Raw genomic sequence first — 13,395 nt, 5'->3', positions numbered from 1 at the left:
CAAGGTTTTGATTAGCATGTCTCTAATGATTAGTTGTTGAACGTCTTTCTCGTTTGCTTATTTGCCATTTTTGTGTCTTCTTTGAGAATATGCAAGTCTTTTGCCTATTTTCGAAATAGGTTTTATGTTGTTGAGGAGTAGTACTTTATACGTTCTGGATATCAGTCTCTTATTTGATATATGATTTTCAAATATTCTCCCATTTCGTGGATTGTCTTTTTTACTGTCTTGATATAATATCCTTTGATGCACAAGCATTTTGTTTTTATAAAGTCTAATTTATCAGTTTTTTCCCTTTTTGCTTTTTTTAACTTTTGGTGTCAAAAAAATCATTGCTATATCCAAAGTCATGAAGTTTTTCCCTTAGGTTTTCTTCTACGAGTTTTATCCCTTATGTTTGGGTCTTTCATCCACTCTAGTTTTTGGTAGACCATTCCAGTGAATGGCATAAGAGAAGAGACCAGCTTCATTCTTTTTGCTCATGGATGTCCAGTTTCTTAGAACCGTTTGTTGAAGAGACTTTCATTTCTCCACTGAATAGTCTTACCACTCTTGAAATTAATTGGCCAAATGTGTGAGGGTTTACTTCCAGCCTTTCTAGTCTGTTTCATTGGTCTGTATGTCTGTCCTTATGTCAGTACCAGACTGTTTTGATTACTACAGCCTCGTAGTAAGTTTTGAAATCTGGAAGTATGAGTCCTCCAACTTAGTTCTTTTTCAAAATTATCTTGGTAATTTGTGGTGTCCTATGTTTTTATATCTAAAAGTTTTTGAATAATTCTAAATATAAAGAGCTAAGTTAGTCATTATTTTTGCTACTTCGGGATTATCAAAGGATAGTTTTATTTGGTAGACTTGTTAGTTTGCTGATTCATTCTTTGAGAGTGGTTTCAGTATTGTAGCTTGGTTAACACCTTTTGTTGTGAGCCCTGTCCTACTGCTGAGTGAAGTAATGAAGTAATGTACGGAATACGTTTAATTAAAACACTGAAGCACTGTCAGAATGGCTGTCTGACGCTAGCATTGCGGCGCTGTTCTACTTTGTGGTGTCCAGTGGATAACAAAGACTGATTCTGCATACTCATCTCCAAACAGTATTGAAATGGCTCATGGCGAGTGCAGGAAGATCCTTCTCTACAGCAGTCACAGAACAACTTCAGCTTTTACCTTTGTTTTTTAAGGTAAGTTTATGGCTAAAATTAAGAATGCATTCCCTTTTGACCTTCAAAAGATCTTTTCAAAAGATCAAAATAAGTCTGAGACTTATTAACATCTTAATAAGTCTGAAACTTATTAAGATGGTAAGTCTGAGAACCTTATCATCTGAGTCTGGTAGGTTCTCAGACTGTGTTGTATGATTTGCTTGTCTCTCAGAGAAATAGGATAGCCACAGGAAAATCATTAGGTGATAGTGGTTCAATATTTGTAGAAATAATGTTTGTAATATTAGGTAAGAGTAGGATCTTGATAAGGTGAAAAGTTTACAGACAAAACATTCTGTCACTGATAGGCAATTTCCAAGTTAATAGTTAGAAAAATATTAATAGCTGAAAAGAAAACCACAATGAAATTTTTGAATATAGCTATTCGACTTTTTTTACACAGTGTATAATGAACCTGAAGATCAAAATGGTTGGTATATTGTATTTATTTTACAGTGCTAAATGGCACTGTAATTAGCTCTAGAAAATAACTATGGGAAGTCACTTAGGTATATCTGGTAATCATATAATGACACTGAAATTTTATTTGATGAACAGTATAACCTGAGGTGGTTTTAATTACTCATCTAGTCAGAGGATGAAGGTGATAAAACTGAGATAGAAAAAAGGGCTCAGGAGGATCCCCTCTGGAGTTTGGGTAAAGACAGGGTCTTTGTTACGGTAAGGGTTTGGTTAAGTTCCATTTGTTACAGGCATGCAAAGAAATTTCATACTACTAAGCTTTGAATATTTTATGTAACTTAATATAATGCTTGGTGTATTACAGAAAAATAATTTCTTTTTGGATATTTATACTTAAAACAAGAAAATACATTTAGAAATTTTAGAGGATACTTATTTAAGAGTTGGAGACAAAGAAAATAAGGTAGAATGAATGTACCTTGTTTTATGAATTTGTCTTTGGGACCCTGAAACAAAATTAAATGACAGAAAAAGGCAAAATTAAATAAATGAACCTTACCCCACTGTGTATCTGTCTGATAGGATAAATACACAGAGCAGTGACTTTTAAAAACTTAGAAATTCATACATGCCTTGTAGACGATATCCTTACTAATAATATTGGAGTGAAACTATTATGTGTACTGTATAATAAAGAGCAAATAATTGTCGGTAGGAACCAAGATTTTTATCATGAAAGACAAGATGTAAAAAAATCCAAGCTGTTTAGTAAATCCCTGTAATCCTAAATTCGAAACTATGGCTTTGATCTCATGATCTGTTTCTATTTAGAAAATATGCTAGTAGTGTCCACTGAAAAAAGCCCAGAACCCCTAATCAACCTACTAGCAGTCAGCACTCCTAGTGCCCAGATTGCAGTTCTAAGTGTCATCTCCCACTAGAAGAACCAAGGTCGGTTGGAGAAATGGCTGATGTCAGGTTTAGATCTAGAAATATGTAGGATAAACCGAGGTCATCTTGTCCTACTGGAAACCAAGGATGCTATGGTTGTGTTAAAGGACCCAGGAGCCAGTTTTAGCGTCAGTAAAAAGAATCACTACAATGGATCAAAGCTGTTAAGTTTGTTGAAATTCACTGGTTCATAATGATACTTTTTTTTTTTTAATCATTGTTCACTTTTGGAGGCTAGGAGGGAAATCATTCTGAGTGAGGGAAAGGTGGTTGCCTTTGTACTTATTGGCTGTTATTTTTCAATGTGTGTCTTTGGTTTGTTTTATTCTCTAGATTGCCCCAGTGGAAAATGACAATAGCTATGATGAACTGAAAAGAGATGCAAAGTTATGTTTATCACTAATGTCTCAGGGGTTGCTTTACCCTTATCAAGTGCCTTTGGTACTTAAGGTGCTAAAACAAGTAAGTGTATAACAAATATATGTATGTATCTTTTGGTTGGAATTTTGGCTCATCATTCTTAGAATTTCACAAAGTCCACTGCCGTGCACAGCTGTGCCTGGTACTTGTTTTCATCTGGGGTTTTATTTAGTATGAGAGAATACATGTGGAGACCAAAGAAACAGACCTAGATTCTCTATCTGGCTGTCACCAAATTCTGTGACCCAAGTTTTTCTGTATACGTGAAGAGTTTGTGTTGAAGCACCTAGGGTACAAAGTGCTCATGAGGGAAGGGGATGGTCATTTTCTTTTATCGTTTCCCCATTATTTTATTCACTTATATTTCTTGGCTGATGTTGGAAAGACGTAGGCGATTTTATATTTTCTGGCAGCATTTTTAGTAAACTGTGTGCTCGGCTTTATTCAGGTCATACGTGTGTTACATAATATTAAAAAAACCACAACCCCATGGTTTTCAGATTTTTAAAGTTTTTTCAATGTTTTTTGTTTTCAATGCCCTGCTACTATAAAAAATAAAATTAAATAATGTGCAGCTCTTGGAGGAGTGAGTCTTTAATTATAAATAATTTTTCTCTTCTAAAATTGACTTGTATTTGTATGTTCCTTTCCCTTTACTCTCAACCATTCATATATCCTGAATACCTTTACCTGAAATAGCTCATACAACCCTTCGTTTAGAAGGAACTATAAGGTGAGCTTGCTCTAACTGTACCCGTAAAATAGGTAGAAGTTTTTTTAGAAGATTATATAATTCGTGGGTAATTTCAGTGTGTGTCATCTCATGCTTTTGTCAGCACTGTTTTCATTGTTTCTGCTTCTCATTCACAGACAGCAAGAAGCAGTTCTTGGCATGCTAGATACACAGTACTGACCTACCTCCAGACCATGGTGTTTTATAACCTCTTTATTTTCCTCAACAATGAAGATGCTGTTAAAGACATCAGGTGGCTGGTTATAAGTCTTCTGGAGGATGAACAACTAGAGGTAAAATTTCAGTTAAAGCAAATCGAAACATAATAAATTTAAAGAAAGCATCATGGCTCCTTTTAAGTAGTATTTACACATTGATAAGATGTGTTCTATTAAAGTGTAAATTTAAAAGTGACTTTAATTTTAACATAGCCCTACAGGATTAGTTTTGATACGCTAATCATGATTTCCTGTAGTGCAGATGGCAACAAACATTGGGCACAGTTCTTGTCCTGGTTTCTCTTTTGTGAACCAGAGTTTTCTTATGTATGAAATTGCATGTGATAATACTCTGTTTATCTTGCTGATTTTTAAAGGACTTATAAAAATGTACATGAAAGTAGTTTCAAGAGAATGAAAATCTACATGTAAATGTTTCTTTAGTAGAGAAATTAAAGATAACTTTTGTGGTAGGACTACATTAAAGTTTTGTATAAAAAGGTATATTTATCAGTTGAAGTAGCCTAATATAAGAGTAGCATGTTGTGATAAGTGTGGAATAAGATATAACTTCCAAAATTGGCTTTAGGTAAAGAAAACGTAATTGAAATGTTTACTTATTTTATTGTATGGGCTTAAAGGGTTTTCCATGTAGTGGAGCACTCCCAGTTACCATGTATTGTATTTGAGAGCACCGGAAATAGGGTGTGTCTCCACCTCTCAAATGCGCCTATTCATTCTGCAGTCCAGCTTCCTTAAGTTCTTTGAGCAGACAGTGTCTACCAGGGGTGTCCCACCTGTAACCCACGGGCCGCATGTAGCCCAACACAAAATCGTAAATCGAAACCTTTTCTGTTACTGTTTTTAACTAAAGAATGGAAAAAGGGAAGGTGGAAACTAGAAAGTCAGTGTTTAACAACTTCAAAGGCTATACCAATTGCATTAAAATTTAACATTTTCTGGACCTTGGTTTAGAGCATTTTTATATATTATTTTTATATTTTCATCCAAGTCGTTGGCTTAAACACAGTTGCCATAAACATAACACATGACGTTTATTAAAACTATCATTTTTCAAATGTGATGCTGAATATCAGTAATAGTTAAATACAGCTATTAATGGTAATATTGGGGGGGAAACCTTTGTTTTGAAGAAAGCTTTCAGTAGGAAAATATTTTATGGAGAAATTTAATTTTATATAAAACAATTAAACATTTACCTGAATGTAGTGGCTTTCTTCCACTTTGAAGCTACAGACCCTTTGATAATGTGATGAAATCTCTATTAATATTGTTAAAAACTATGTATGGTGTCAGATGGGTACTAGCTTTATCAGGGTGATCACTCTGTAAGTTACAGAAATGTCTAATCACTGGGTTGCACACCTGAAACTGATACAATATTGTGCGTCTACTGTAATTGAAAAATAAAAATTATTTTTTAAAAAATCTCTATTAAGAAACTGCAAAAGAACATTTATACAAATGCCAAGGACAGCGCCCCCCGCAGTTCCCATACCACCCAGTAGTCTCTCTTACTCCACCAGGTTTGGGATCCTAGCTCTAATAGAGTGATTATCTCTGCAGGTTCGAGAAATGGCTGCAACCACCTTAAGTGGTCTGTTACAGTGTAACTTCCTTACCATAGACAGTCCTATGCAGATTCATTTTGAACAACTTTGCAAAACAAAACTACCGAAGAAAAGAAAGCGAGACCCTGGTTTCGTAGGAGATACGATTCCTTCTGCAGGTAACAATACTGGTAGGAAACACCATATTCTTTTGGGAATTAACCAGGCTTACTTGACAAATATTTATTGAATAATTGTATGTGCCCTGGGGCTGTGCTAGGAATAGTTGTTTGTGTTTTTGAGGAGCTTCGCATATAGAAGGCAAGTCCTGGTATGTAAAAGCTAAAATTGAGATAGGAACAGAGAAACCTGTACACTAATATAAACAAGAGAATCAGAGCTATTACAATGTCATGTTTACAGAAAAATTTAAATGTGATTGCAAAGAAGCATCTGACCTTGCCATAAGTAACTACAGTCACAAGAATAATGGAAAATGAAGATTATTAGTAAGTAGGAAGCTTACTGAATTTGCAGAAAGTGCTTTAGATATGAAGCTCTTAAGTGCAAATTATAGTAGGCACTTAATGATGTCATATAGTTGCCTAGTAGCAACTTCCAAAAAAAATTCCAATGTATATTCTAGTTTCTTTGCTTGAGAACTATACATATTAATAATTAAGTGCCGTAGGGGTTTAAGGTCTTTATTATATTACTAAATGGCATTGCTTACAATTTTGATGACTCTACATTCCCTTTTTCTTTCTTTTTTTAAAATATATTTTATTGATTATGCTATTACAGTTGTCCCATTTCCCCCCACTCTATTCCCTTCTGCCCTGCACCTGCCCTAGTTCATGTCCATGGGTTGTACATATAAGTTCTTTGGCTTCCCTATTTCCCATACTGTTTTTAACCTCCCCCTGTCTATTTTGTACCTACCACTTACGCTTCTTATTACCTGTACCTTTTCCCCATGCTCTACCCTCCCCCTCCCCACTATAACCCTCTGTGGGATCTCCATTTCTCTGATTCTGTTCCTGTTATAGTTGTTTGTTTAGTTTTGTTTTTTAAGGTTCAGTTGTTGATAGTTGTGAGTTTGTTGTCATTTTACCATTCATATTTTTGATCTTCCTTTTCTTACATAAATCCCTTTAACATTTCGTATAATAAGGGCTTGGTAATGATGAGCTCCATTAACTTGACCTCATCTGGGAAGCACTTTATCTGCCCTTCCTTTCTAAATGATAGCTTTGCTGGTACAGTAATCTTGGATGTAGGTCCTTGGCTTGCATGACTTCGAATACTTATTTCAAGCCTCTTTTTGCCTGCAAGGTTTCTTTTGAGAAATCAGCCGATAGTCTTACTGGAACTCCTTTGTAGGCAATTGTCCCCTTTTCTCTTGCTGATTGTAAGATTCTTTCCTTTAATCTTGGGTAATGTCTTCACTTCTTCCTCTTATTTTGCAACCATACTCAACCATTTCTGTGAGCATCCTTATCACCAGTGTTTTGAACTGTGCATCTGATGGGTTGGCTCTCTCTTCATCACTTAGTTCCAGTTTTGGAGCTTTGATCTGTTGTTTCATTTGGGCCATTTATTTATTTATTTTTCTATTTTTTGGCTTGGTGCACCTGTTACATAACAAGGGGTGGAGCATTAGGTGTTCATCAGGGTGGGGCAACCCACATTGCTATGTTGTGGCGCTGTATGTGGGGGAGGGGTCTGAGAGGGAACAATGCTGCTTGCTAGGCTGTCAGTCACTTCCCCCACTATCCACAAGCTAATTGGGCCCTTCTGGTGCTGATTCCCCAGGTGGGTGGGTTGGTATACATTCTAGGACCCTGGGGGTCTGCCCAACGAACTCTCCTGTGAGGCTGGGAGTTTCTCCCATTGCCGCAACCCCCACAGGTTTTCTCAGTTAGTGGTTTTGAGGCTTCTATTTCCCTGTGCTGGAACTCTGGGTTGTGCAGTCTGTCTTGCTCCCCAGTTCTTCCCAGTTATCTGCACACAAATGTGGGGTTGCCTCTTTACCTGCCTGGTCTTCCAGCTGCTGCCTTGCCTCAAGTCTTCTCCACCCAGCTTCCTGTCTCCACCCCTCCTACCGATCTGGGTGAATGTTTCTTCTTTAACTCCTTGGTTGTCGAACTACTATATAGTTCAATTTTCTGTCAGTTCTGGTTGCTTTTTGTTTTTAAATTGTTGTCATCCTTCTTTTGGTTGTACGAGGAGGCAAAGTGTATCTGCCTATGCCACCATCTTGGCCAGAAGTCTAGATTCCCTTTTTCTTAACTTCAGTTCCTTATCCCCACCATATTTCGTGTATACCATATAATATACTTATAAATATATAAATATACACATCTTTATTAAAATATGATGAAAATCAGCAAGCACTTTAATGTAACTTTCATTGCTAAAGAAAGAATATAGACCCTGTAGAATACAGATACATTGCAGTTCTGAGTTTGTTTACCTAATGAATAGAAGGGTAGTTGTATCCAGAAAAGAGGGGTCCAGTTTTTATTGGAATTTGTTTTAAGATCAGGAATTACACTTTTGCATATGATACGAATCAATCACAAAAGCCATTATTTTGTTAGTTTTAGCAAATGTATGACACATTTCTGACGTAGATGTAATTAGGCTGTCATTGACAGACAGCTATTGGATGTCTTTAGTTAAGCCTCAGACTCATGTTTTTGATGTACGAGGTCCGTCCAGAAGAAGTCCAGCCATTGTTAATAAAACAAGAGCAGTTTGCACAACAGTGATGTAACCTGGCAGCCAAAGGAGAGTGGACTGGAATGCACATGCATGAACAATGACAGCTTCACTGTACTAGTCAGTGGGGGCAGTAGACGCCGTTGAGTGAGCATGTGTACTGTGTGGCCGTCACATTCAAAAAGACAGTGAGTAGAGCAATGAATATGCATCAGATTTTGCATTAAGCTTGAACATTCCTCCATGGAAACTATTCAGATGATTCAAAAGGCTGCAGCTCTGGACAGCTGGTGATTGGCAGCTTCATCACGACAACGTGCCTGCTCAGGCATCATGTCTTGTACAGTTTTTTTGGCAAAACATTAAATCACCCAGGCGACTCAGATCCTCTACAGCCCAGACTTGGCGTCCTGTGACTTTTTTCCTAAAACTAAAATCTCCTTTGAAAGGGAAGAGATTTCAGACCATCAGTGAGATTCAGGAAAATACGATGAGGCAGCTGATGGCAATTGGGAGAACATGTGAGGTCCCAAGGTGCCTATTGTGAAGGAGACTGAAGCTTCATTGTCATATGTACAGTGTTTCTGGTATCTTCTTCAATAAATGTTTCTTTCATATTACATGGCTGGATACCTTCTGGTTGGACCTCAGATGTGCTTAAAGGTTCATTTTAAATGCAGAAATGTACACACTGAAAACAACTAACATAATCTGAAACTAATTTTATTTCACTGTACCGTGTGCAATGGAGTCCTATAAATATTTGCACATATATTGCTGTTTCCTTTGCAGAGTTGGTCAAACGCCATGCTGGGGTGTTAGGACTTGGTGCATGTGTTCTTTCTAGTCCTTACGATGTTCCTACCTGGATGCCCCAGCTCCTCATGAATCTCAGTGCACATCTGAATGATCCCCAGCCTATCGAGGTAAAAATCTTCCTTGTTAGTTTCTTTGCATACATATTAGCAATGATGTTTTGTGACACACTTTACTAATCGTTTCTGATACACTCTGGACTGTCTGCTTATCAGTAATTATAAAAGTCTTGTGGCAACTTTGCTCCCATGTATATTTAAGGTCTTTTGGTAGCAAGGAAATTACTGTAACTTCTATCCTTCCCAGGCCAATGAAAGTAAAGCATTGTCAATGTTGTTAGTATAATCTTATACTTCTATTTTACTAGCATATTCTTCAAGGGGGGGAATTCCAAAAAACCCAGAATTTATTTATAAAATATTGTGTATTTATTCTTACGTGTTTAAACTTCAGTCACTTTTTGAACTCATTGATTTTGATGCCTTTTAGTGCTTCTGCTGTTACTTGTTTCACCTCTGCCACATCAGCAAAATGTTTCCTTTAGAGGACTTTTTTCATCCATGAAACAAAAAAAAGTCTCTTGGTGAGATTGGGTGAATAGGGAGGATTGGGGTACAGGGGTCGTGCCATTTTTGGTCAAAAACTGCTGAACGTTCAGCGTGCAGTAGGCCGGTGTGCTCGTAAACCACCCCTCATGAAACGGGCAGACTTGTTGAAGGAGTCCTCAAAAAAAATTCACTGGAGCTGAACGCAGCCTCTCACAGCACCAGCTGGTGCACTGATACACATGGGTTCCTAGAACGCTCACCTAGCAGGGGAGCCTGTGCTACCAGGGGCCTGCCCTCCAGAAGATAATTCTTTTTTGGGGGGGTCCCCCCTTGTATCTGCGAAGTATCTAATTAGGAGCTAATATCAAACAGGAAATTCTGGTGGTGGTATTTAGTGAGTACCTATGTTCCTAAATTAAACAACTCACATGATTTTGTCCTTTTCACCTCAGTAAATAGATATTAGGTATATATTGGAACTGGTTTAATAATGTTTTAAGTTTCTGTAGCTTGTCCAGGTAATTTGGAAGTGAGCTTGTTGGCTTTGTGAAGTAAGATTGGCCTGTTGGTTCTGTAGCATTTAGTGAGCAGTGAGATCTGAAGTCTAGAGGTCTAAATAGAACCCTAGGTGCTCAGTGAGATCAAAATAAACGTATGTGGGTTGCCCACTCTACAGATGACTGTAAAGAAGACCTTATCTAATTTCCGAAGGACACACCATGACAACTGGCAGGAGCACAAGCAGCAGTTCACGGATGACCAGCTGCTTGTCCTCACCGATCTCCTCGTGTCGCCCTGCTACTACGCATAGAAGGGTAAGTCCGCCGAGTGCCGACTGAAAGAAGTCTGACCTGCTCAGGCAAGTGTGGTTGGTTTGATGATTGAGTCGTGGGTGTGCATAAGTTTTTTCTCTCTGCTGATAGTCTTAGAGGTCGTTGTTTAGATAAAGTATTTTTAGTATCAGTTTTGCTATGGCCAGTGGAAGTAAGTTCCCAGAGAATTGTCCCTTGCTTTTCTGCTTCAGGCATTAGACAGAGTAGGCTTAGTAGCATGGGCGTGGTTAGACAAAAGGAGTGTTATTCTTAGTTGTCTCCTGAGTGAGGGCCCTGGGCATTTTGGGTTGCCCTGAGGACTCTCGGTTCTATGTTGTAGAGAGAACATTTCATCTGGATTTTTTTTTTTTTTAAGATTTTATTTACTTATTTATTCTAGAGAGGGGAGGGGAGGCGGAAGAGGGGGAAACATCGACATGCGAGAGATCAATTGGTTGCCTCTCGCACACCTCTGACTGGGGACCTGGCCTGCGACCCAGGCACGTACCCCAACTGGGAATCGAACCAGAGACCTTTAGGTTCACAGGCTGGTGGTACTCAGTCCACTGAGCCACACCAGCCAGGGCTTCATCTGGATTCTTAAGAATTTATTATCTATTGTGTATTGAAGAGGGAGGACCCAGAAGCCTTTCTACTGGGATAGGAAGAATAGAGAGATTCACTTATGGGGCCTTAGAGTTAAATGTCTTGTTGCCTCACTGAAATTGTTTTCTTCCCTGATACAGATTAGTCCTCACTTCAAGCTCTTGTCAATCAAAAATTCCAGATCCTCAGGTACCATCTGCGGTGGCTCTCTGCAGGTTTTAAAACTCTGCCTTCGTTGAGCTCTCATCATTTTGGTGGTTTCTGTGTTTGGTCTCATGAGTCTGCATTCCACAGGTTATCAGCTGCCATTTGGTTTCCTAACTTGTCTGGAACTGTTTCCAGAATATTGATCATTTTTTTGCTTTGAGGCATCTGACAAAGCCACAGTGTCTCAGACTAGAAATAATTACCCAATACAATCATGGCATCGAAGACCAGACAGAGTCTAGGAACTCCTTAAGAAACAGATTACTTGGAATGGAGAATGCCCATCTGTTAATACGGGTCCTGTCATTTCATTCATCTCAAGATATTTTGAATTCTTTCCAAATGGCTGTTGGGTTTAGATGTTAGTGGGGCTGTGGGCCGTAAATCTGAAGCCCAGAGAGCCGTGAAGACGGAAGGGAAAGAGGACAAGTCTGAACCCTCGTAAGGGCCTGACGGATTGCTCGACATGACAAGACACAAAAATGAGGTCCGCGTCCACCGTGTGCTTCCCACAGACTGGAGTTTTTGGTGCTGAATAGAAGAGCAGTTGCTGAAAAACTGGGGGTTTGGTGAATAAATTTTTTGATTGATTATTGTGTGTGTGCACAATGTGTGATTTTGAAAATAAACATCAGCAACAACAAAAACCCTGACTGGTTGACTTTTACCTGTATTCTTTACAAATATTGTTTGACTCTCTTTGAAAACTGTTAGACTTAATGGGAAACTGCTGTTTTTGTGGGAATTCTGTTTCGGGTTTTTTTTCCTTTTCCTTTCTTTTCTTTCTTTCTTTTTTTTTTTTTTTGCCTGCAGAATCGTTGAGAGATTAAGAAGTCTTCGTATTTAATTGACTTGTTTAATAAATGTTATATAGATGTAAAAGACTGTATAAACTGTAGAGATAGCATTAGCCAGACTTTGTACAAATGCAACCTTTTACACAGCACCATTGTGTAATTAATTTGTAAAGATTCCCATGTAGCTCTTTATTATAGTGATTTTTGGCTTTTGTACCAATTGAATGCCACTTTTTGCGTTTTTAAATTATTTTCACGTTACAGAAGCTGAGGTGTGGGGCTTTGTTTGAGTTCATTTAATGTTAGAATGTCTGAATTTTTACGTAACTTTTGTGTGTGCATCGCTGAATGCAAACATCACGTGTTTGCCTTTGACAAGTTTATAGAATGCAAGGTATCTTCTAGGTTAAAGTAATTGGCAAGTTGGTGAAAGTCATCTTGCAACACACTCTGTACAGTCTTCCTTAAAGGAACACTACAGTATATTTTTAGTATCTACTTGCTCAATGACTCACTGCAGACCTAAGCACAGCACTGGTCCTGGTACAGTGTCAGCATACACAGGCCTAATCCCTGTATAGAGTAGTGCCAAGCTGATTATTTCATTGTTTAACTAGTTTAAAACCCAATAAATGGATTGTTTTTAACACCTGGCTTTTGTCTTCATTAAGTGGCGAAGCTAGTCCTGTGGACAGTGACTCTAGTGCATTCCTTTCACATCCATAGATGCAGATCCATGAATCGATGGCCCTCTCCAAAGTGAATTATCTACGTTGGGCCTGTCCGCTACGGTAGCTGTTAGCTACTTGTGGCTATTTCCATTTAAATTGAACTGAAAACTCATTTCCTCAGTCCCACTAGACACATCTGAAGTGCTTATTAGCCACCTCGTGGCTAGTGGTTTACGCTATTGAATAGCATATCAATGTCACCAGAAAGTTCCATTGGACAGCATTGATCTAGATGATTGATGTGATAAGAATCGTGGGGATTTTGTAAAAATGTGAATTTAATCCATGCTGCCAGCTCATGGAATTGATGTCTTTTCCTGAGACCACACTGGAAGCAGTGAGGCTTTATATTAACCACTTCAGCTTTTTCCAGGCTGTAAGGAAGCCATGCCTTAGCAACATTCCTAAAGTGGGACTTTAAAAAAATACAACATACTGTGTTCCTCTGGCTGGGACTCAACATCGACATCCTTGTATAAAGCTCCGTAATGCTCATTTGTGCCACCAAGATTGAGCGCCACTGGTGAAGACTGAGGCCCCCAGTAACCAAAACGGTACAGATCTGAACTTCCAACATGTGTGCCCTGTGTGATTCTGATACCAGGTTTAAACAATGCTTATTACCTTGATACCTCA

General features: G+C 38.2%; 1 protein-coding gene across 2 annotated transcripts in view; it reads left to right on the top strand.

The window, feature by feature from the left end:
- Positions 1-12,675, top strand: part of PSME4 (proteasome activator subunit 4) — a 90,397-nt gene extending 77,722 nt beyond the window's left edge. The window contains exons 41-47 of one of the 2 annotated variants that reach the window (XM_024552799.3): positions 1,096-1,181; positions 2,910-3,038; positions 3,867-4,022; positions 5,535-5,697; positions 9,035-9,168; positions 10,283-10,421; positions 11,165-12,675. In XM_024552799.3, coding sequence (XP_024408567.2) covers positions 1,096-1,181; positions 2,910-3,038; positions 3,867-4,022; positions 5,535-5,697; positions 9,035-9,168; positions 10,283-10,417 — 803 coding nt within the window. In that variant the 3' untranslated portion in view covers positions 10,418-10,421; positions 11,165-12,675. Of the gene's footprint in view, positions 1-1,095; positions 1,182-2,909; positions 3,039-3,866; positions 4,023-5,534; positions 5,710-9,034; positions 9,169-10,282; positions 10,422-11,164 lie in introns of both variants that reach the window. The other variant, XM_024552800.3, reaches the window with a different exon arrangement.
- The last annotated feature ends 720 nt before the right edge of the window (positions 12,676-13,395 follow it).

The sequence above is a fragment of the Desmodus rotundus genome, chromosome 5 (assembly GCF_022682495.2).
Source record: "Desmodus rotundus isolate HL8 chromosome 5, HLdesRot8A.1, whole genome shotgun sequence".
NCBI classification, from domain to species: Eukaryota; Metazoa; Chordata; class Mammalia; order Chiroptera; family Phyllostomidae; genus Desmodus; species Desmodus rotundus.
This window is presented reverse-complemented; position numbering and strand designations above follow the sequence as displayed.